This window comes from Gymnoscopelus microlampas (assembly GCF_963454915.1).
Source record: "Gymnoscopelus microlampas genome assembly, chromosome: 16".
NCBI classification, from domain to species: Eukaryota; Metazoa; Chordata; class Actinopteri; order Myctophiformes; family Myctophidae; genus Gymnoscopelus; species Gymnoscopelus microlampas.
Window position 1 is genome coordinate 29,091,223 of NC_139953.1, and position 25,695 is coordinate 29,116,917.

Sequence of the window (25,695 nt, forward strand, 5' to 3'; positions counted from 1 at the left end):
AAAGGAAACTCACAATATCAAATCATAATAATGATGAACTTAGGCCACTGCTCCTCAAACTCCCAATAAAGGAAAAACAGTTCAGAGAGCGGCGTTTAAAATATTGTGCCGTTTTTATTTTTGTGTAAAAATCACACAGCTGCTAGTTGACTCTGCAGAGATACATCCATGCAGTTAAACATCTAGGATCCCACAGCCAAGAGAGAAGGAATTAAATAGAATATTCTTTCGCCGTTAGTCAGCAATTAATGCAAATTTACATATGAGTTCAAAAGTGTGTATCATACAATATACAACACAGACCTGGCAGCAAACAACAGTCTATCTCCCATCAAACACACCATTCTGATTGATTGCTTCTGCCTGCCTGGATCGCCATATGGGCGTGGTATGTAGTTGGGGACTGGGGATGATTTGATAGGTTGCACTGTGCCAGGAAAGATCAATCAATCAAAAACGGAAGGATTTAAGGGGATATGAACAGTATTTCCTCCAGGTCTGAAAACAATCCCTCAACACACACACACACTCTCTCTCACACACACACACACACACGCACTTACACCCCAATTACATCATCATTCTGGACAGCAGAAAAAGAAGGCGAGCCTTGGTACAACAATGAGGAAGAAAGAGGTCAGTCAGTCACCATGGGAACCTGAATGCCGGTTGGGGGAAAGTAAGGCTTTTCGAGGACAAGGTTCTTCCAAAGAACAAAACCACAAACAGGAACCTCCAGAAACATAGAAGAAGAATATACGATGAAGATACAAAAGGGGACAGCGATAAGAGATCTTTTTAAGGGTAAGCGGCACAAAAACCTCATCAAACTAGTTCTCAAGTTATACTATGCAAATTAAAAACAAAGATTCTAGTGGTTCATGTTATTTTTTCTTCCTTCTTAAAGCAACATTTGCTGAATACAGGAGACAGAGAGGGATGAATGTGTGGGTTTATACAACACCGGGATAAAGGAGGACAGACATGGAAGGAGACAAGTGGGTGGGGGGGACAGACAACTGGGGTTCAAAATTCAAAGTGCTGTTAGGTCATTCAGGTCTCCCCTTCAGTGGACTGGTGTCCATTTGGTAGGTCGGTAGGCTTCATCTAACGCCCAATGAGGGGGATTTTTACAGGCATCCAGAGAGCAGTCTTGCAGATTATGCCCGATTTATACACCGTTGTACGATGGGGCATAAATTGGGCATTAGGCTTACGCCACCCCTGAAACATAGTTCAGAGTTAATTTAAAGCCGTACCCCCCTCTTGTGTCGGGGCTGGCTATGCTGACCGCACGTCAGGATGTAAGGGTAACTTAGTAACGGATACAGATACTGTTTTGGAAGGATGCACAAAACCGAAGCATATACTGTTCCACATGTTTCTACTGTGATAGTAGAAAAGATTATGTGTAAATATAATTGTTATTGGGGAAATAGTATTGTCCTTGCATAGTGCCAATTACCCCTTTCAAAAACTAAAAAGTGTTAACATTTATTGTAGCTCTGTAACCTGCCTAGGCTGGACTGTCTGACCATGTCTGTCTAGTGTCTTGGCGTCTGTCAGTACAACAAAAGCCAGAACAGTGGAAATGGTGGGTCTTTAATTCCTCACCGGACTATAGACGAATGAAAGAAAACTAGTCGCGTACCAGTTCTTAAATAGGAAATCTGGTGCTAAAGAACATTTGCAATCCCATTTAATAAGTGACAACATTTTTCCTTTTACCTTTCAGCTCAACTATACACAGATGAGGTTTGGGATGTTTAACCACTTTAAGCCCTATTCAAAAACTTCCAAAGATAGCAGATCTACAACATCACAAAGCATCGTATTGCTCATGAGTTTGTACATTTGCTATTTTTGAACATTTCTATCATTTTTTGGAAACGTTCGTCTATAATGACATGCCCAAGATAGGGACGCCAGGGTGAAAGTGGTTAAGGACAAATGCTCTAGTTCAGCAGGTGCCAGGGAGGATGGATTTGAAATGGTGTTTGATCCGAGTTGGGTTCAAATGGTTAAGAAAAAGTGGAAGATCTGTAGTTGTTGTAGTTGCTGTTGGTGGTAGTGAAAATTGGAACAGCTAGGTAGAGGAGAGTGTGAGATACTAACTTCAGTCATTCGTCAGGAGGCTCAGTCAATCTCAACGGACCAATCCCAAACACTGTAACATTACTACTGATGGATAACAAAATGAAGACAAAAGGAGAGCACACTCGTTCCATTGCATCGTGCCGTCTATGTAAATGTCACCTGTCTTATACTGTATACACACACATACACCAATCGCTCACAAAATCATGTACACAAGAGGAGGAAATGGAGGGGAAGAGAGACACACACCAACCGACAGGGACATAGGCACAGTCACAGATGCACGCACAAACACACAACACAATCTCTCTGCCTCTCTTTTTCAGTCTTCAAACAGCAGCAGTGTGGCCCGGCTCAGACCACAGTAGTGGTGCGATGGCGGTCTTGAAACACTCCCGACTGCAACAGTCAGCCCGTGGTCCAAACCGCTTGCATTTCTTAAGGAAAACAGAAAAGTGCCAGAGTATGTAACATCCACCTGCCCCACAACACTCTCCCTGGTAGGACTACAGCAGTGGTTCTCAAACTTTTTCATTTCAAGTACCCCATAACTGTACAGATGGAACCAAATGGACCCATTTGGTTCCATCTGTACACTCAAGTTAAAGACCTGTAAGGGTCCATATAGAATCCCCTCAAAGTACCCTGAGGGTCCCTGGACCCCACTTTGAGAACCACTGGAATACAGTATGCTCACACTGGTTGCCATTGATATGCGTATGTGTGTATGTGTGTGTTTCAGCAGTACGGCCATGGCAGGTCAAGTCTCCAGAGAAAAGCAGGGTACAGAGGCCCACGGTCAATGGAAGGAGAGAGGGATGGCAAGGAGAGTGTTGAGACTTGAACACACAGAAGCCCCCCTGCGTGCACTTGCTTCAGTCTTCCAGAAGGGAAGGGGTTGCCCTCCCTCAAAAACATACACAGGTTACAGATGGGAGAAAGGTCTGAGCTGCTCCAGTTGAACCTCAAGGGATATCCTCTCCTCCAGCAGGTCCTGACAATGACAATAACAAATGGTTTAGCACTAATGAGTCTATACTTTTTTATTTAGAGTAGACCATTTTTTACACATTTTTTTCTCCCCAATTTAGTAGTTATGCCAATTAATTCCTCCCCACACACATTTCTATGTTGTCACTGCTGTTGTGTCCTACTGACTCCTGCCAGTGAGGAACTCCCACCGGGAGGACGTAGGGCCTTCGTCCTACTCCTCCCGCCCAACACTCCCTGATGACAGGTGCCGCCCCAGCCCCTAGGAGTACGTGCATTGACCAATACCACCCTCCCCACCCGGCTTCCCTCCCCTGACCACGGGCCAATTGCCTTCGCATAGACACCCGACAAAGTTACTGAGGTTTAACCACTTATATACCCTATATACTTTTTTGGCCGGGGTACCCCAGGGCTGTATACTTGGTCCCCTCCTTTTTTCCCCCTCTGCACCAATTCTCTTCGCCGAAAATAGCTGATCTACAACTATTTTCACCAAATTTTGCCTATTTTGACATGCCCAGAATAGTGATTAATAAAGACAAACTTAACATGTTGATTTTTGGCTATATGGGGGGTTACACCTTGTTTAATTAGAACCACATCTTGGATTTTAGGATTATGTCATCACAGTTGGCCAATTTAGATGATTTAGATGACAAACCTAAATTTCGAATTGAATACTTTTGTCAATGCAAACTATGAACTAACTATGGACTTATTTACTGTTCAACTTGATTTCTCCACTGGTACAGTGACTGAGAGTTTATGCCAACACAGAGCATGATTTATAACTTCATATAGATTTATGGAAGCAAGAGGGTAGGAAGGGGGGACAAATTAAATATTAACTCAGACCATTGAGAAATCCTTCAATTGGACCAAATGGGCGCATTCTATAGACTTGTATCTGTTTTTCTGTTATATCTTGGTAACTTTCTATTAATCAATGGGCCTTCTGATTTGAATGAACTCACTCGGTAAAATATGAAATGCCTGCACATTACTTGCTTGCTAAAGGGATGATGTTGAAGCATGTTTCTGTGCTGAGCTAGTTGGGAAAAGTAGGAACGAGGAAATTGGCACATTGCTGGCAGTAGGGAGAGGGAGTGATTGTCATGTATGCATGTTTCAACAACGAAGAGTCAGTCAGTCAGTCAGTTACCCACACTGACTATTAAAGCCCCCTCAGGGTCTGGCAATAAAAATATCACCTCTAAGTAGAATAGATTGTACTGCCAACATGCAGACCTTGAAAAGACAATGCTGAAAGGTGGAGGAGGAGTACAGGACTTTGAGGAGTCTCCGTCCCTCAGGAGGAGAGAAGGACAGTTTCACATTCAAGGTGTTCTACATCACATTGAATACACTGGTAGGTCAACACTAAATATACTCAGACCCTCTGTTCTGAGAGATCTGTCTCCCCTTTTCTTATATATGAAAAAACCTGCCAATAAACACTTGGAACTGAGAAGGTCTGGTCGCGTAACGCTTCCTTAAACTAACAGTTTCATAACTCCTTTAATAAGGAATTAATCCACCCGCAACTGAAAACGGTACAGTAGTGTGTGTGTGTGTGTGTGTGTGTGTGTGTGTGTGTGTGTTGTGTCCATTGTACCTTCAGCTGTTGCTGCAGTTCACTGTTGAGTCGTGCCAGAACTGTGTTGGTCTCCTTGTTTCTCCTGATGGATGCTTGGATGGATTTCTTATCCTTCCCTACTGACCTGAGATGAAAACACACAGACACAAGACACATTACACATCTCACAGGATGTTTCATAACACAGTTGAACCAACAAATATTTTATTTAAGCTAAAATATTTTATTTTATTTAAGCATCATATCTTATATCCAATGTCTAACAGAGGTGTCGGAAAATGTCAAAGATCTACAACCCTCGCAGCTGCGGCTTTATTTTCTCGTAGTCTTTGTGAATAAAGAAGGCTATGGGTATGTGATAAATTATCACCCAGCATTCGTCGTTGCTTGAGCTTATCCAACCCGGCTGATGTGCCTGCCACGGTAAAGATATTATTGAATATAAGGATTTCACAACTTCCAGTGATGACTGTAGAGTTTTGTACCTGGTGATGGAAGGTTGAGTGGCGAGGACGGCGGCGATGAGGTTGGACTTCTGTGGGCCGTGCGGCTCGTCTTCTGGTCGAAGTTCGTCTTCAGACTTCAACCTCCGACGCACTGGCTTGGGAGGAGGGGCCAGCGGGCCCGATGAACCCTTGGCCTGACGGAAGAACAAAACAGGGAGTTGGATAAATTGAATTCCCACATTTCGTGTAAACAATTGGAACCACGTGCCAGTGTTAGCCTATTTATCTGCTCACACCTAATTGGCTTTTAGATCCAACCCACGTCCTGCATAAGGACGTGGGTGGAACTCAGGAAAAGACTATCTTTAAAAAAAAGAGGAAAAAATGAAGGGGAAAAAAGGGATATACATAAATCTGTCAATCATTGAAGATATTGCTGAACCACAGTGTGATATGCCATGAGTGAAATGGAAACATACAGAGTTTACAGTGGCTGTGGCTCTGTCTTCTGCCAGACTGTCACTCTTAACTGCTCTCAAAGGACCGGCTCCCTCCGACGTCTTTTCCACCTGAAGACAACACACAACCAAAACGTAAATAATCTACACCAGTAATTCTCAAACCTTTTAATTTCAAGGACCCCCATAACTCTCAATAAGTGTTACAGACCTATAAGGGTCCATTTGGAACCCCCTCAAGGAACACTGAGGGTCCCTCGACCCAACTTTGAGAACCACTGTACACATTACACTCTCAACTCTTGACATTTATTGTCTTTTGTCCCCAATGGATTTCCAAAAGGATGTTTTGTAATGTCTGATTAGATATCTATTGCATTGGATATATCAGATAAATTGGAGTGAATGATGCTCTGAAAAGTTTTATTTGACTGGAAGTTTGACTATATCAAGCCATGAGGAAAATGAAGCCAAAGAAAGATCTCTGCGACCTAGGCCTGAATTTGGAATTATGCCAAGCACAAATCAACGATCTGGGAGAACTCATTAAAAAGGTACTGTGGCTACCATTCTGGGAACAACGGAGGAGGAAGACTAGCTGGTGCCATTGGTAGGGGTCCATTTGGTTTCATTTATACAATCTCAGAGTCGAAACCGATAATCTCTGAGTTGAAGCGGTTTCTTTTGGCCAGGGGTATTTGTGTACCCCTGCATATTCTGACACTGACTAGACTTGAACATTGCTTTGCTTAACATATTAGCTCTTGACCTCACACTCAACGCAGACATCAGGTCCAGAAACTGAATGCCACGATCTCAGAGATGACCAGGAAAATAGCGGATGCTGCACCTTACCGGCGTACCGTGTGACTGATCACCCACCTGTCCCGTCTCGTTGAGCTTGTCGACATCGGGCAGGCTGGACGGCTGCTCGGATGCGGCAAACACCTGGAACTGGCTGAAGTCTGCGAAGTTGGGCTGCTGGGGGATCTGATGGGGGGAGGTGGTGGTGGTGAGGGCCACGCCGGCCCCTGGCACGCCCTCCACCTCGCCACGTAGCCCGCTGTGGGGGCCTGACGTCTAGAGATGGGCAAAGAGAGGGAAAAGATCCTGTGAGGGTGTCGACTTGCATTCTGCAATTCTGGGTATTGCAGAAAATATTAAGCGTGTTGGAACTAAACATCAGTAAATTGTTCTACTGTTCACATTCATGTGAAGTTCAGTCCAATTCACAATTTCTGTTGTCCCATGTGGGACAATACAGTTTGCGGTGTGTAATGCGTGTCTGCCTTACCTGTGTGGGTAGAGGTCTAGGCGGTACAGCGGGAGGGTAGGCTACCGTGCAAGACTGTGGTTGCCCTGCTGTAGGCACGGCGGCGAAGCTGCGGTTCATGTCTAAGGAGGAGGAGCGGGAGTGTGAGGGGTGGGGGCGGGGTGGAGGAGGGGGCGGGGCCACCACCTTCAGAGGCTCCGGTGATGTCCCGGACTGAGACCTTAAGAACACACAGAGTAGAGACACACCTCAAATGGTTTACCTTGATCCAACTGCAGTTGTGAGGAACAAGGATTTCTCTTTCAAACCAACATGGTTGTCAGGGTCATGACCATGATAGTGGCCTTGTCATGTCGGCATGGATAAGTACTGCCAAGGTGCACAGCCAGTATTTCCACAATAGCATATCCTCCCCTCTCTTATTTATTAGATACAACTAGAGCCACAACTATGTTTTTTGAGAGCATGCACTTTCTGACATCGACATCCGAAACATCAACCATATTAAGAGATTTCCAACACACTTAGGAGCCCTCCAACAGCCACTTACCTTTGTCTCGTGATGGGCTCTTGGTCTGAGGTGAAGGAATCCGAACTGCTGTAGCCATCACCTGTATATGGTCCATCACCTGTATATGGAGAAACCAAGGCCACAGTGTTAAGATGCAATGATAAAACCAGCCTGCTTACTATGGACAATATGTTAACAGCAACTCATGATAAAAAAAAAAAACACTCAAGAAACAGGGTCTTGCTTATTTATCCCTTTGAGGGACTCACCGACTGTGTTGGCAGCTACAAACTTGATGGAGGCGGCTAGTTTGGCTTCCTCAGACAATTCTGGAGGCTGGGTCAGTAGAGGACTGGTAGGGTGGGTGTGGTCTAGATGACAAATCAACAAGCATTGAGGGTTTTGAGTTACTTTTAACCTTGAAGGCTGAGGCTGGTTGTGCCTCTTCTAAAACACTGCATTTGTTGTGAATAACTTTATGATTAATAAAACACTTTTTAGGCAGATGGGACACTGCAAACACACTACAGTGTGTGTGTGTGTGTGTGTGTGTGTGTGTGTGTGTGTGTGTGTGTGTGTGTGGGGGAGATATGTGGAAGGAGTTTGTCTCACCACTGCCTGTCCTCTTCAGCTCCATCTCCTGCATGTGTATCTTACTGGGAGTCATCCGAATGGGGACAGGGTGGACGATGGCCGTGTCCTGAAGGACAGACAGATGAAGGTAGACCAGAGAGACCCATGGTAAGACACACAGACAGACAGACAGACAGGGTGTTAAGAAAAACAGACTGTAACATCTAGAATGACTATGGAAACAGCCAAACAAAAACCCAAATGTTGAAGTCTTTCCAAGAGCCTGGCATAGAAAGTAATATGTAATATGATTCTCCTACAGTACTGCAACAAATGACATTACAATATTTCAAAAGCTTCAAACATGACTTGCTTGGATCACTCTTTGGTAATCACATAAACCCTGGCGGTCCTATTTTGGGAATGTTTTTTCTTTTTTTCTACATTTTTCAAAAATGTTAAAAATAAATAAATAAATAGTGAAAAGAGCAGATCTACAGGCTCACAATGTGTCGTGATACGACATGTTGGGAGCTTGCAGATCTCCCATTTTTTGCTACAACCAAGTTTATGGGGCTTAAGTGGTCAATAGATGGATCTAACATCTAGAATTCTGTCCCCTTTATTTCCAGAATGCAGTCATGTTTTCCAACTGTCAGCCTGTGACTCCCCTCTGATCTTCACTCAGACATTATATCCATTATGCAATCTGCTCACTGGCAACAACATGATACGAAACATGGAAACTCAAACAGTGACAAGTTTCTTTGACTGGAAGGCCCTTCTCGTGATTGTTGGGTGCCACCGTGGAAAAGGTGACCAATAGCAGCTAAGCAAGCCAAATCTAAAAGAACACCATGCAGCAAATGCAATAGACAGAATTACAATGAGGGATCTGAGGAAGAGAGATGGTGAGAGGAAGAGAGAAAGAGAGAAAAGAGGTGAAACCAAAGTACAAGAAAGAGAGAGAGTGATGGAGAGAGCTGGAGGCAGAGATAGAGAGAGAAGGTGAGAGGAGATCCTCCAGAGAGGGTTAATATCGGTCAATTGATGGAGATACCATGCATACTAACTGATTGGACTTACAGGGTCAGCTGGTGCAATGTTAGAGTCAAATTGGGTCAGAGTTTGTGAGCTGGAGGAGCGCTCACTAAACGTCTCCCATTGCTGCAGGGACAGACACAACAGTGAGACAAAACAAACAAACAAACACGTCAGTCAGCAAGCGCAGTCATATCACACATTATTACATCACCAGTCTGTGCCGCTGCCGGCAAGACGTGACGTCAGTTACTGGCGTGGTGACATGGTTGTGACCTAAATCGCCCGTTTTTACGTTTAGTGTGGCTTCAGGTTTGTCAAATCTTTTTTTACATAGTGTCCAAATTCTACGCTAAAGGTTTTTCGTAATACATTGTGTCACAGGCACCAAATGATCTGGTAAACATCTCTGCTCACTACAATCAGCTACCTTCAGAGCTAACTTAAATTGAACAGATTGATTCCACTGGATGAAATTAATCTTCTCTTATATCATACTACAAAGTCTGTAAATTTAAACTTTTCATTTACTTTTTTTTTTATTATTATAATGGCATAATTGAAGAAGAGAGCTTACTCTTGGAACTCCCTGAATAATTAAGGGTGTACAATGTGAAATAAGCGTGAGAAATTAACGGCCAGTCAAATGCTGGTAAATCTTGGCAGTGTGCGGATAGTAAGTCAGTCTACACGACCAGCCACTTTGATCGGTATCCAGTCATCAATTTGGTTTGTGGTATATCACAGGCAACTGGTACATTTTGGAAACAATCAGCCAACAAATTTGCCTTCATGAACAGTAAACATTATCCTACCTTCTAGGACTCTTATGAATATGGTAGTCAAAGTTATGCTATCGTTTGGGTATACATTGATGAGTTATATGTTTTATCAACTGAAAATGTCAAAGTACCAGTCAAAGTTATGCTACCTTCTGACTGGTATAAACAGTCCAAGTTATGCTACCTTCAGACTGGTATAAACAGTCCAAGTTATGCTACCTTCTGACTGTTAACGACGGTCAAAGTTATGCTACCTTTAATGATTCTTATGAACAGTCAAAGTTATGCTACCTTCTACATCACAGAGAAAACATCAGCACAACCACAGCAGATCTTGCAGGATTTAAATAATTTTTTGCTACTTACAGATGTTACTACTAGGAAACGTATAATGATAATTTCGGTGTTTAGTCTGAATCCAGTAATCTCTTTCGGGGTTATTCCCCTAAACTGATTCCCCTATTCAGGCCTATCTAAAGTGGGGAATACGATTTTGGTCACAGATGTGATGTCACCAGCCGGTGACACGATAGGCTACCACCAACAGCCTAAGGAAGTGAGAGAAGTAGTGGTGAATGGTGAGTAATTAAACTCAGTCATGAAGTGAATGAAATGAGAAATGTAACTCAAATCGCATTGAATTGGCACGAAAGAAAGAGCAGCTTAAATGTATGACGCGACAACCATTAAGATTGATCAAACACAAACATCTGTATACTTGCATTGTATGCTTGCATTGTATACTTGCTTGTATAGCATACAGTAAGTGTGTATGTATATAAAATGTGTTTTATGGGTGGTTGTGGAACCTCATTGCTCTGGTTCATCTCAGGCCAGGTCTGGTTGAGCGAGGGCATGGAAGGTGACTTGTTGGGGGTCACTTCCACGGGGGACCCCGAGTAGCCAACGTCAGCTGTCGCTTCTGGAACTTCTGTACACCGGACATGAGAAAAAACATCATGTTAGACTAAAGCACATTGTTTGTTTGTTTGTTTGTTTGTTGCTTGTTGAAATGTGCTACACAAATAAAATTGCCTTGCCTAGACTGGTTTCAAGCATCAAGAAACATGAATACACAGGGAGGTACACTTATAATACTCTAATAATTCTACTCTAAAAATTAAACGATGCTGACACGGATGTTTATATTGTATTTAGTGCTTGTTAAAGTGTTAAGAATAGTACATTATTGAGGGAATTCACAGGTTTTGTTAATCCATAGATAGATAAATCAAGAAAACTGTACACAAAGAAAGCCTAACACTTAATTATTTATACTCCATCGTGTGCCAGTGTCATGAACCGAATATAGCAGATCTACAAGCTTGTAGATAGGCTATTTTCTGCATACAACACCATTGTACTACAAAGTATAAATCAGGCTTAAGCCAGCCAGTGACAGTGTGTATTGGTATCAAAAGGGGAGGAAGTGGGTGCTGGGACACAGAGGGAGGACGAGAGACCTGCTGAGTCATCCAGGTCAATCAGCTTCGGCATCAGGCTTTCGGGCAGCTTCTCTGGGAGGTCGTAGCCATTCTTCCTGGCCACCACCAGGTGGAAGGCTGCACAGAACTCGTCCAGCGTCAGTGCTCCGTCTTTGTCAAAGTCTGACAGCTCCCTGAGCCACATAGCCAGGAGAATGTGTGGTCAGACATGGAGTGGTGGAAAGTATCTAATTACAAGTACTCGTTATTGTAATTGAGTAGCTTTTTCCATGCACTTGTGCTTTCTGAATTGTACTTTCACTTAAGTATCTTACTTTTCGAAAGGCAAGATGTTATTATTTTATAGCCCAATCAGGAGGATCATCTATTTAAGTTTGTTTTCAACCTCTTTTCCCTTTTAAGGCGAACCTTGACACAGCTTTCTTAAGAAAAGATGCTCACCACTTTGAAGAGCATCACTGAATTGAAGAGGGATTGGTTGGTAGGACATAGTAGGACAAGTAGCTGTTACTCAGAGTTGTCTTCTACTTGAGTAACATTCAATGTAAGTAACAGTATTCCAACTATTTCTACATGAGTAGGATATTCTAGTAGTCGTTTCATCCCTGCACACGTCACAGTACATTACGACAACTCTGTGATGGGCCAGCAACTTCAATGAAAATGAAAGACAGTTTATATCTTAAACTGTGACAGGCGATCACATGGTCCAATCGGCTGCCTCGTCTGTTGTCAAGAATAAAGGAATTATGATATAAATAAATGGGAGGAAAAAGTAACTTGAATCAAAGCTTTAAACTTTAAAGTATTCAAATGTAAGCATGTGCTCTGGACAAAACCACTGGCTGCAAACTTGTCTATGGAAACTGCAAAAGTGAACAGCATTGAATAACATGGAAAAGAGGGAACAGTCCACCCAGTGAGTGTAAGCACAAAGGCACATGTGTCTGCACACATCTGCAGCACACTCTACCAAAGCACTGTACAGTGACACGACAGGTCCAACAGCGGTGGCTCACCAAATGTGTGACAGTTCTAGGATCGGTAGCTTTGATTTGGTGAAGAACTCCTTGGCTGCAGAACCTGGAACACGTAAAGCGTTGAATGAGAAAACAGTCACTGGGTTTCAGAGAGTGTGTGTAGGGGTGGGCGATATGGCGATAGAAATCGTCGCGACGATACTATGTCTCCACGATATGCTTTTTTAGAGATATCATATCTATCGTCATAAAGTGAGTCACTCAGTCATAGAGTGTGCACTCACATTCTATGATTTGCAGTTCTATACCGTAATTTATACTTCTGTAGTACGACGGTTTCGTTCGCCAAAAATAGCAGATCTACAAGCTAACAACGCGTCTCGACCGCACGTCCGGACCGCATTGATTGCTTGAAGATCTGCTGTTTTCATTGGCAGCGAGGGGATCGTCGCTCTTGTCAGTCTGCACAACAGCAGTAATGGACGGAGAGTCAGGCTCATTTGAATATTCCAAAACCGACACGGTGCAAACTAAATTGAATTGCAACGTTTGCAATGTTCGAACGTCACTCGATATATCTTTGAACCAAACGCGGGTGAAACAGCGAAGGTGTCCCCGCATAAAGAGTGCACGCACACACATGGACGGACCTCACGTATCGATTACTAGGCTACTGTCAGCAGTGGTGGAAAAAGTACTTAAGTAAAAGTATCAGTACTGCAATGCAGAAATACTCACAAGCTCACAACGCGTCGCAAAGCGACATAATGTGAGCTTGTAGATCGGCTATTTTCAAATAGCCGAAGTATATAGGGATAAAGTGGTTAATGCGTGTTTTGTAACAATACAAATCTACAAAGTAACTAAATTATAGTGGAGTAAAAGAACAATATTTGCCTAAGCAGTCTGTTACACTACTAACTCACCATCAAGCAGCCTACAATGAATGTCACATGATGCAACAGCTGGATAAAAAGGAATAGATTATCCATCTATCAGCAGCATAAAAACGAATATTATATCTATATATCTAACTATCAGCAGCATAAAAACTAATATTATATCTATCTATCTATCAGCAGCATAAAAACTAATATTATATCTATATCCATCTATCAGCAGCATAAAAACGAATATTATATTATATCCATCTATCTATCTATCTATCTATATGTATGTAACCTATCTGTCTGTGAACACATTAATTAAGATATGATGATTCATTATATTATATAATATAATGATTATGCGTGCCCCATGATCATATCTTATAAAAATGTTATAATCATATAATAGTTGGTGATATGGTGATATATCGTCTATCGTGATATTTCTTGAAAAATATTGTGATAGTATATTTTTCAATATCGCCCACCCCTAAGTGTGTGTGTGTTTGTGTGTGTGTGATTGAGAGAGTGCGTGCGTGTGTTAGACCTCTCTCACCAGGTATAAAGCCATTAAGATCCGGCTGGATGGTTTTGAACTGATTGATATAATACTGCCTCTGTTCATCTGTGATCTTCCACGGATCGTCATAGCCACTGGACTGTCGCTGGATTTCATTGGTCGTCGTCGCTGATGCTACCGTTCGTATCGTTGTGCTCTCCTACAGAAAGCCACATGGCACATTTAGAGCAAGGGGGAGGGGTGTCCGACACGGTTTATAAGAATGTAACACACACACACACACACACACACACACACACACACACACACACACACACACACACACACACACACACACACACACACACACACACACACACACACACACACACACACACACACACACACACACACACACACACACACACACACACACACTGTAGGGATTTTTGGTTTGGTTGTCCGTTATTTTGGCTGATCGCCACAACACACAATGTTTTTTGCATTTCCTTACCTATGTTGTTATTATATTATGATAAGTAATATTATGCCTGTTCTGTTCTGCCTGACTACAGCTTCCACTAAAAATATTTGAAAGGGACAGTGATATGTAATCTCTTCAGTGTGTGGCGCTGCAAAATATTTTGCAATGCTCAGATTATGCACCACACAGGAACTACAGATAACTCTTTGAGATCAGATTAGAAGGACGAGAAAACACAAGATGACACTGGGCCATGATTGCATGAGATACATGTGCCATTCACATGCCTCTCTTAAGTGATTCTCTCTCCAGGTAAGAGGAAGGACAGCACAGCAGAGAGACAGGCAGCGTTAAGGGCAACAAACAGAGACAGAGAGAGAGAGAGAGAGAGAGAGAGAGAGTTGAGAGGGGTAGAGGGCCGTGACAGATGATGTAATGCTATGCTACCTGGACTGACGATGGATGCATGGTTGGGAGTGTGCTGGATGGGGGGGTGTCCGCTGTGAAACTGACCCAGCTCTCCTGAACCGGAAGAGGGGGCGAATGGGCCTGGGCCGACCACATTCCATCACCAGGCACTGGTCCTGCACAGAAGATCAAGTAAACATATTGTACTTCAACATTGAATTTGTAGGTGTGTGTGTGTGTGTGTGTGTGTGTGTGTGTGTGTGTGTGTGTGTGTGTGTGTGTGTGTGTGTGTGTGTGTGTGTGTGTGTGTAGCAGTAGTTTGGTCAGCAGAGCCTCTGCCTGATGACCAAAAGCCTTGTCTCAATAAAAGAAGAAAGAATCAATAAAAAATATGTTTTTTTTTATTGCTCAAACATGCGCAAACAATCTTCATAAGACTCTGTTGCATTTGACAATGTAACGTGATCTAAATCAGCACTGAGCTTGCAAATGCAGGCTATATTTTGTCATAAAGACAAGACATTTAAATCCAGAATATGATTCAACCTATTGAATTCTGATTCGAGTACAGCACTAACTTTTGAGGATAATGTGACACGGATCCAGACAGAAATGAATTCCAATGAATATGCAATTGATTTCTGTCTGGACCCGAGTTGTATTCTCCATAAAAGTTAGGCTAGTTGATGCTACAATATCTACTGTGCTGTAGGCATGTAAAGAACGAAACAAACATGAAAAGGCAGTGATTTAACATGTCAAAATAATAACGAATATAATACTGTGTGTGATTGTGGGTTGCTCTCTGTGCTGTTGTGCAACCAGACTGTTGTGTGCTTGCAGCCTTCTACTGTATTAACCATAAAGTAACCTCCTTCATAATAAATGCAATTTGTAAAGTGAGACAGATACAATGTAGCTATAGCAGAGACTGAAGTTAACTTGGAAAAGCCAAAAAACTAAAAAGGTAGTGTCAGCTGTGGTGGGTGCTCCGATCGTGCTCGTGGTGGCACGTGCGCCGAACGCAGGCGCAGTCGCTGGGCGTGAACACACTCGATATTGTGCGATTAATGTTGAGGCAACTTGATGACAACAATGATTACTATCACAATATAGTGCTTGCAAAACATATCACTTGCCCTACCTTTAAATTTAAACACATATACTTCTATAATACGTGTTACTCCGACTTTATGAAATGCCCCTATATTCTACATAATGTACAAAGTTTGCATCCTAAAATGTCCTACATGTCATAATGTGGCATTAGACATGAGTGCTGTGAGTGACTTGAAGGTGTAATCACAATACCTGTGGACAGAGATGAGATGATTTTGGCACACTATTTTCCTATCCTCTGTTGAAAGCAGGTACTGTATTTCTATATTGAACTTGAGTGTGTGTGTGTGTGTGTATGTACTGTATGTACAGGTGTATGTACCAGTTTGCGCTTCTCTGAAATGCGTCCACACTGCTCCACTGGCGGTAAGCACCGGCTGTCTGTCTGTATTGCCACCACTAGCCTGCCTCTTGTGTTTCCTCCAGGAGTGAGGCGAGGTGGGAGGAGAATGGTGAGGAGACACGACTGGAGACGTGGAGTCAGGCTGATGACAACAACACAAACACCAACAGAGAGACCAACCAAGTCAGAAACTACATGCATGGCCCTGTGCAAAGCACAACCAATTTGCCAATGTGGGATTAATTGGCCTATGTAAACTTATCTTAATCTCACATTTCTAATGAGTACTAGTAATTGTTTTCAGTCTCCATTAAAGGCCAGGGAAAAGCTGTTCATCATCTTAGGACAGATACACAGAGGCTCATAAGACCATAAGAAAACCAATATATGGCAATAGGAGGAAGGGATCAAATGACATGCAAAAAGCCTTACTGCTTCCAGTTATGTAGCAGCAGGAAAGTTAAAGAGGAAACGTATGCTACTAGTAAAGAAATAAAGAACACACGTAGCAGTATTTCTACGGCACTCTCCAATAACAGCGTCCTCTGTTGTCACGGCAAATAGACAACTAGGCTATTGATAAATGGTGTGTATATGTGTTAGAATCTCTCTAAATTAACTCAACCAGTGGATTGTGAGCCAAACTTGGGCTGCCATCAAACCACACTAGAATGAGAGCCCTGTGCCAACTGGATAGCTTACCTGTGACTCAATGGTAGGTGCCAGGGGTTGGATGACCTCGTGAACAGGAACTGCAGAGGATGTGGGTGGAGGTCCCTTTTTGGTCTGGAGGACCCTGGCAGGCGGCCTGGGGATGACCTCAGAGGTCGAGTAGAGCCCCTGTCTGTCCGCATCCTGGTACAGAGCAGTGTGGCGCGCCTCCGCCTCGTTCTTTCCCACCACAAACCTGGGCAGCGGCAGGTCTTTGACTACAGAACGGAAACCAGACATGGGATTATAGGATAGGATAGACATCTTGGTATTTTCAGACATATCACAGATTTTTGCAGACTGCCATGTTGGCAGTACTGGCCAAACAAAAAAGCAAAACAACACGCTGTGATGATGTGGTATCATCCTTTGCAAGCATTTTCAAACTGTGGCCACGAGACTATTGTTCACAGAAAAGACTAACTAGACTAGATGGTCGTCTCTTTCTCCCTCTACTCTGTGTACTTTAGTATTTATGGTGGTTGCCTCTTGTCTTTTGTCTCCACTTCATTTCTTTCCACTGAACAACTTGCAGAAAAAAACCCAGAGACGGAACAGAGAGAGATGAAGAAGAGGGAGAAACGTTTGTGCCAGTACTTTTGGGGTCTGGTGTTTTTTTCTTCATCAAATGATATAGACTTACGTTTTAAGATAGTGAGTCGTACTGTGTGTGTGTGTGTGTGTGTGTGTGTGTGTGTGTGTGTGTGTGTGTGTGTGTGTGTGTGTGTGTGTGTGTGTGTGTGTGTGTGTGTGTGTGTGTGTGTGTGTGTGTGTGTGTGTGTGTGTGTGTGTGTGTGTGTGTGTGTATCATGAATTTGTGGGTTATGGCGGGGGTAGCCAGTTTATTAAGGGAGAATAAAAGGCCCAGAGCAAAGTGTACTTTATCTGTCCTAGAGTGCATCTTGGTAACTGGAACCAGTGATGATTTGGCAGGCGCGTTTCTGAACACGCTCTCTCTGAACCAACAGAGCTTGCGTCAGGTTACCATGCCACATAATAATCAGTATACTTTATACTGTTGCCAGGACTGAGGTTGTCACCCCGGGCCTTCCAACATCAAAAACCTCTTTGGATTTTGATGTTGGCTTATTTGACCATCATGGCAGCAATGTGATGGCTCAATTGTAGGTCTGACTGCATCTGAGGAGTCCAAGTACTTTCACACTGTCACACATGGCAGCTGTCACACAGGAAAAGAGGAATTGGGAGGTGGATTTCTCCTGAATGTCACAGTGATGGTGACAGTTTTGCAGTGTACTTAGATGAGTTTAGTGCGCTTTGACTGCCAATTTGAGGACCCTACGAACAAGGTTGTCAGTGTAACACACATGGACGAGTTTTAATCATCCACATTATTGCCAAATTGTTTGCAAATTATTGAAAGCTCAGTTGATGAGGGCGAGAAGGATGAGAGGCCCAAGTAGTGTACCTTTTGCCACACCCAGCTAATAGATTTTTTAGGGATTCAGCTGCACAGTAAAAGGCATACTGCATTATATAATAAAGCAAAGCAGACCAGCAATAGTGTGAAGTAGAGCCCGACCAATGCCATATTTTTGGATCAGATGATGATCCCAATTTTGGAGAGTCCTAGACCACCGATTAACAATGTTTTGTGCGATACTTTGTGTTTTTGAAAAAAATAGATTTTTTTTTTCCAGAACCCAAGATATCATTATCTGAAGATTTGCATCCACTCCTTGTTTAACTTATAACTGAAAAAGGCTGTATCTCGCTTCCTAAGCACTTTTTTTTTTACTTTGAAAAAAAAAACAAAAAAATCTAAATCGTACTGGCCAGAAATAGACTGTATATAACAATTGTTTTATTTATTTAACCACTTATAAGCCCTATTCAAAGGTTTTCAAAAAGTGACGTGTTGTGAGCTTGTAGCGTCTGAAAACCTTTGAAATTTTTCACCTATAATGACATGGTCAAATTAGGGATGCCAGGTTGAAACTTGAAAGTGGTTAAAAATCAGGACACACCGGCTGAATAGTTGCCGAATCGATACATCTTATACAAAAACTCAAATAATGGCTGACAAAGCGGCCAAACTTCGGTCGAAGTCTAGTCAGTGTAAAGTAGCAGCCCAGTGGAGATGCCATAGGTCTGATATCCAGGATCACTCACTCAGAGAGCGAAGACAAAGTGCCACACTGACAGAAATAACAGATGGAGAAAGAGTGATGCTTCAGGTGTCAGGCAGGACGGACAAGCTTTCACAGAAATGCTGGAATGGGAACTGACTTATGCCATTGATCTGGAAGGTGCTAGACCACTGTGTCTTTCTGAAAGGCATAAAATCAACCCTCAACAACAGTGCCTGCTGTACAACCCATAGTAACTGTAAGTAATCTATAAGTGACATCTGGTAATTAAAAAAAAAGGATAAATCTAAGTACTGGTAGTTTGGACAAGCTGGGGGGTTAATAAGAATGGGAGTTACATTTTGTTCATTACAAGCACAAAAGTAGCATAAAAACAGGAAGAAGCACCCACGCACACATATGAAATAAGATATCTAATTTCCTGCTAAAAAAAAGTGCTGCCTACTCAACTCTTCATTTTATACTGTCTAAAGTTTCATGTTAACAAAAATGCTTAAATGAAACATAATTCAAATTCACAGAAATATGCCTCCATTATAAAATGCCAATACAATCAGTTTCCAATGAACACATTAGAAAGTTTACCTTTTAAAATAATAATGCACTGTATCACATTGATGCAAGTCCTAATTAAAGACCACTGTTTGACCATAAACTTTCTCACCACCCAAAAGATTCGTTTCAGTGGTTCAAAACATGACAACTAGAAGCAGGGTTTTATATGCTGTGCCCATATTGGTGTGAGGAAGTGGGTCTGTGTCTGTGCTTCCTTTATGACTTATCAAATTGTTTTGGATGTTCTGCAGTGAGCTCAGTGACTTCATATTGTAGTGTTTCAGAATACACAAACATTGTGTAATATGACTATGCGTGGCTACGACATCTTCCCCTTAGCATTAAATGCTTTAACAAAACCAACACTAAAAGTAAACACAATAAAACTGTTAGGGCCTGAAGGGAGCACAAACTTCTCCAAGGTCTCAAACTGTCAACCACCCAATATCAGAAATACTAGGCTATCAAATGGGGGGAAATAATAACGGGTGATCTATGCTTAGTTGCATGGCAGTGTCATGCACTGAAAATAGCAAATCTACAAGTTCACAATGTGTCACAATGTGAGGCATTGTGACCCTGTAGATCGGCTACTTTGGGTGCGCGACCAAGTGTAATGGGCCCTTAAGCCGAAATAGCACTCAAATATCATGCAAGTGCTTCAGGAGGTGCCTGACAATTTCAGTGAAGTACAATGTCACGTCGTTCAAACATTTAAAAAAAACATGTGAAAGTGAGGCCTGTAACGTGCCCATACTGTATCTGGTTACTGTAACTGCACAATACTCCTAAAAACACATCAAACCTGAAGCTATAGCCACTCCATTTTGATGGTGCACAAAAATCGGAACAGAAAGACATAGTTGAGACTTTGTATTAAGCAGAAGATTCCGGTAATGTGTGCGTTCAATATGTAGGAAGCCCTTTTGACATGTTTTGTGCAGTAAGGGCTTCTGACAGGAAGGAAGAACAGGACAGAAAGACTCATGAAGTAGTTCTGTGGGCTTGTTTGATAAAATTATATCATCACAGGATGATTATGGGTTTATGATCTCCTCTCCTCATGTAATCACTGATTATCTAATTGCGCATTCATAGCACACGTTTCTGTTTAGTTTTATCCCAATGCATTTGGTTCGCCTCCTCCTCCTGTGACCATGAGGTGCTGAATCACATCATGTTTTGATTTTTTATTCCTTTCTATATAAAAGTATAGTTTTTTCCATTTTTGTTTTTATCATGTCTTTTTTAAATGTGCAATAAACTAAACTAAACTAATGAATCTCAGCTTGTGTTGTTGACGGAAGCAGCGGGGTTGCAGTTTTACATGGACATTTGTGAACTATCCTATACTGTGACTTAAGATGTTGGTAATTCAGCATAACCACCACAGGCTTGTTTTCGAGTTGTTTTTGAGCATGTGTACACTACATTTCTCTTAATACATCGATAGTTCCCTACACTACCGCAGACATGTGGAATGGAATGTCCTTTTTGTTTGATCAGGCCTGCAATTTGTTAAAATTACACAGCATACACGCATGCAGCGAGTGGGAGAGAAAATAGCCAATCTACGAGCTTGTAGATCTGCTACTCTTGCCAATTGTTCACAGATTTTCACCAAATGTTTGCCTATTTTTTCATAATGTTTGCTTATTATGCCCAGAATAGGGATGCTATGGTTCATGTGGCTTGACTGGCATTTTCATGTTGTGTAATGTACTGTAACTCAACTATGTCGCTCAGTGGCGGTGGTCATTGTTTTTGTCATTAAATGGCACTGTATTATATTGTCTTTTGGATGACACCGACAAACATGATTTTGTTTTACTGTGAGTGTGGAAAAATAAATATCAAACAAGCCTACTCATTATTCAGGTCAACACTTGACTTACCTGAGTTGAGGCTTTCCACCCTGAGGGGCAGTCCAGACTGGGCAACGGCAATCAGCTTCAACGCAATATAGAACTGGCTCCTCCCAAAGTGACCCAACCGAGTGGCACCACACAGCTCTGTGATCTGAAGAACACAACCAAGGGGCAATGTTTAATGGAATGGAACTTATCAGGAACCACATTTGTTCTCCACTACTAATGTTCAATTTGTAGATTTTGAACCAGGAAGAGAATATGGTCACTGTTCATAGAATAAACATTAGTGGAATGGAAGAGAAGAATTTAATCGAGCAGAGTAGTATGTAATATAACAGAACTGAAAGGAACAGAACATCCAACAGAAGAAGACAAGACAGGTTAAAATGGAACAATGAGATGGTAAGAATAATGAAACAAACACCAATTAGGTGAGCTTATATTGTATATAGGTCAAACAGTGGGGTCACAACATTCTGGGTCCTCAAAGTTATCAAGTATCAAACAGGTGACAAATTTCTAACCTGGAAAAGTTAACTTAGTTTTTAAACAGATACTTTGAAGACCTCTGAGCCGTAGACACACACAGTATATGACATGTATATGACATGTATCTATAATATTCATGAACATATGGACACTCCACACCAAAGTCCTATACAAAAATGAAAATGATGCGAACCATGAACTGATATGTCACATGCATCAATTCAAATTACAATCCAAGTACAATATGTTCCCAGTTTTCACTCACTAAGCCAGACTAGATAAATCTGGCCTCACTAATTTTGTCACACTTGACCTCATGTTGAGTAAGCTCTATGCAAAGTTCTGCAAATGATGCTACTTCATCATTTTCTGGCAGAAGGTGTTACGTTTATTTATTTGACATGGACACAATCACATTGGACGAAGCAGATGCATTGCTTGAAGTGTATATAGCACAAGTGCTAGTTTTCAACACCCGTCCACAGGAGGCTTTTCTAAAATAGAATAACAGTAGTCTAAAACCCAATCAAGTACAAAAAAGAATATATAGGTGGGAGACAGAATGGTTGAAATGTGTATGTGAGTGTGCAGAAACACACACACACACACACACACACACACACACACACACACACACACACACACACACACACACACACACACACACTAGGTGGACAATGCACTGCCTAATAATGAGACAGCTGCCCCTATGGTCAGTATGTGGACACCAAACAGATCACTAGAATAAATGTAACATTAAAAACAACAGCCTGTTAGATTTGGGTGAATGGAAAGCGTCTCTGCTGATCCAATACTTCATTTCAAGCCTTTGCGGACAAAAAACAGGAAAGCACTGATTGCTTTTTCTTAGATGAAACGTCTGTCTGTCTGTCTGTCTGTCTGTCTCTGTGTGTGTGTGTGTGTGTGTGTGTGTGTGTGTGTGTGTGTGTGTGTGTGTGTGTGTGTGTGTGTGTGTGTGTGTGTGTGTGTGTACGCAGCCAGCAGTGTTTCGCCTACAGTTTGGGAGTTAAAGATTACAACAGCTCTTCACTGTTCCACACAGCTCCCCTTGTTGACCTTGAAAAGGATGCTGACTCACAAACAGCAAATATTGGCCAGCTAAGGCCAGGAGTCACGAGAACGGGCTGCTACAGTTGGTCTGGTTGCACACACACACACACACACACACACACACACACACACACACACACACACACACACACACACACACACACACACACACACACACACACACACACACACACACACACACACACACACACCTACACCTCATAACTTAGAGACTGGACCAGGAGAAGAACTAGGTAGAATCATTTCTGCCATTACTACAAAACAATGTACTCTAATAAGGCAGGTTAGAAGCATAATCGAGTTTAACCAGTACAGTGTGATAAGGATTTATCTTGTAAGCAACTGGTTTGTGGCTCTGAATGGTAGTGGTACACCATCCCACCGCACTGAACACTAAAGAGTGGGCAGGGAGGCAATATGTCCCACTCCCATTATGCCTAGAGCCTACTATCTGGATCAGAGCCACACATGATCCCCAAGTGCCATAAAATGTTGTGAGACATGACGCCTTGTTGAGGCGTCAGACAAGGCGTCAGACAAAGTGAGTTTTAAAAATAAACCAAAGCCCAAACCTCCAACAAAACAGTGGCTTTGGGTATTAAGCTAGCACTGGCCTCAAGAAGGTGTGTCTGTCTTGCTACGCCACATAGCTAACCATGAACATACAAGGTAGCGTTAACTGTATAGCTGACTGGCGTTCTGACAGCCCAGCGTGTCTGGAAAACATACCAGTGCTGTTCTACTGGATTTGTTCTCACTAAGTATTCTCTCAGTCAGTGTGACAGTTTAAAATGTAAGTTGCTACGGTCTTGTTAGCTCACCTGCAGGACTACTTCGCTTGGTAACTGGGCCGCCCGGAAAAGGTCAAGAACCCTCCCGTTAGAAGCCACTTTCTTGGTGTTGTCCGTGTCGCAGTAGATGAACAGATCCGAGTAGTACTTCTGTTCGACGTCGGTCAACGTTAGACTTTCCATCGTTAGCACCGAGCGGCGACCCCCCCGATCAAACCCGGACTGGTGTGATGTATCGATCAGCCCTCCTCCTCCTCCTCGGCCACAGTGCGCTGTGGGGCTGGATCCAAATATGGGCGAGACTTCAGGATCCCAAACTCAGCTGGTTGTGAACCAAAACCAGCTAACGTTAGTGTGTGTTAGCGTGTACCCCCTCGTCTGTGGAGTTATCTGCTCCGGGGTTTTTTAGGATAAAAGAGCCTCGCGATACGACTTTGTCTGTCTGCACGTTTACACACGGAGGCCTGGACGATATACGCTCCCATGCAGTTCAATAATGACTGAAGTTGTGCAGCCAACAGCTGGCTAGTAGTACAGTGCAGCTAGCTGTAGCAGCTAGCTTGAATCAAAGTCAGCGGTGCTGGCTAACGAGCAAGTCCCCCAAAGTGCGTCCGACTCTCCTCCTCAGCCCCGGACGTGTAGCTAAACAGCTAGCCTCACCCCGGTACTACCACTGCTTGTTCGTGTTCCGTAGCGGGACTGCGTTTCTGCAACTCGCTGGAAACCAATTCATTCCCCCACTGGGCCGTTTAGAAGTAAAGTTTCAGGGTGTTTAGGTTCCTTCTTCCTCCAGCAGTCAGAGCCGCCATTCCTCTAAATGTCCTGCCATTAGGATTCCTATGGCCCGTGACGTCACAGTGCAGACCAGCGTTGCCAGGTTCTGTGAGAGAAATAAGCAACCAGGTCTATGAAGCGAGCCCTTTGCCCTTTAAACATATTACATTGGCTATTTGAAAATAGCCCATCTACAAGCTTTTAGATCTGCTATTATACAAAAAAATCCTGAAAGGAATTTTAAAAAATGAGGAATATTTTAACAACACAAATCGTGTATGGGGGTCCCTGGCATAAAATATTTTCAGATGGGGTTCCGACCGCAGACAAATAAATACATTTGGGGGTCCTTGACTTGAAAATATTTGAAAAACACTGGTTTAAACAACATTAGGAAAACAAGCCCAATTAAGAAACTGCACTTTAGAAACAAGCCCAAAAAAACGCAACCCGCAACTATAAATATTTACAAGCAACTTTACAGAAAAACAAGCCCAAATTCGCTTATAATAAGCGGACATGGCAACCCTGATGCAGACTGCTCGAGGAGTTTGCACCAAGTGAACTACACAGAAAAAGGGATATAATTGGTTTTGTCTTCAAAATAAAAGCATAGTTAGTTTCAGTGAAAAATAAATAAACACAATAAAAGTACAGTATGTCAAAATATTGAATAAATAATTTAGGAATCTAACTATATAAATGGCGAGCAACTTCCGCACCCTGGGTGCGACACCCCACAGCTCTGTTATCGAATAAACAACGCACCGCCAGACCACATGTCGGCAACTGACTCGCCACGGCGGCCGCGCTGAATTTACGCCTCGCGTAGGGGACATCTCACTGCTCACTACAGCTTTTCCACCGCGCAACATAATTAATTCTACTCACCAAATGTCGGACAAAACGGAAGGGGAGGCAGCTTCGTACCGTTTACCCTGCGCACGACCTCATCACCACAACAGCTGCCAGCCGCTGCGGGGTTTTTTTCCTTTTTTTCAAAAACTTTTTTTTTGGTCACCATTTTCTCCAGGCACCATTTCTGGTGTAACGTCGGGTGTTTCTTTTCACCAGCCAATCACCTTTCACGTTGCCACGTCCGTTGCCACGTCGCGCTGACGTACGCTAAACAAGCGCTGCCGTGCGCACAATGCAAACGAGCCCAAAGGCGCGCAAAAATAAGCCGACCATTGCTTAGACACAAAGTCAGACCTGGCAACGCAGCCTACGCCAATCATGTGTGAGAGATCTACAAGCTATGGGGCAGAGACGCCACCGTATCTTAGCAACAACTACAGCGCTCACTCTCATTGGTCGTGTCACGCTAAGAGCAGTCTCCAGACAATGGCATCGCAGACAGCTTGC

At 42.8% G+C, this 25,695-nt stretch overlaps 1 protein-coding gene across 4 annotated transcripts; it reads right to left on the reverse strand.

Annotated features, from left to right (window-relative positions):
• Positions 1-90: 90 nt before the first annotated feature.
• reps1 (RALBP1 associated Eps domain containing 1) lies at positions 91-24,396 on the reverse strand. 4 transcript variants are annotated; one of them, XM_084082411.1, is made up of 19 exons: positions 23,587-24,396; positions 21,209-21,332; positions 16,639-16,865; positions 15,916-16,078; positions 14,514-14,650; positions 13,640-13,802; positions 12,236-12,299; positions 11,235-11,389; positions 10,581-10,702; positions 9,035-9,115; positions 7,988-8,075; positions 7,645-7,746; positions 7,415-7,475; positions 6,886-7,084; positions 6,474-6,671; positions 5,613-5,702; positions 5,173-5,327; positions 4,706-4,811; positions 91-3,091 (listed from the first exon to the last, which is right to left on the reverse strand). In XM_084082411.1, exons 1-19 carry the CDS (start codon positions 23,737-23,739, stop codon positions 3,023-3,025), a joined length of 2,457 nt encoding a protein of 818 aa, XP_083938537.1. In that variant the 5' UTR covers positions 23,740-24,396; the 3' UTR covers positions 91-3,022. The 4 variants fall into 4 exon arrangements, with proteins under 4 accessions (XP_083938537.1, XP_083938536.1, XP_083938539.1 ...); XM_084082410.1 differs by having other exon boundaries at positions 7,415-7,493; XM_084082413.1 differs by lacking the exon at positions 9,035-9,115.
• Positions 24,397-25,695: the final 1,299 nt, after the last annotated feature.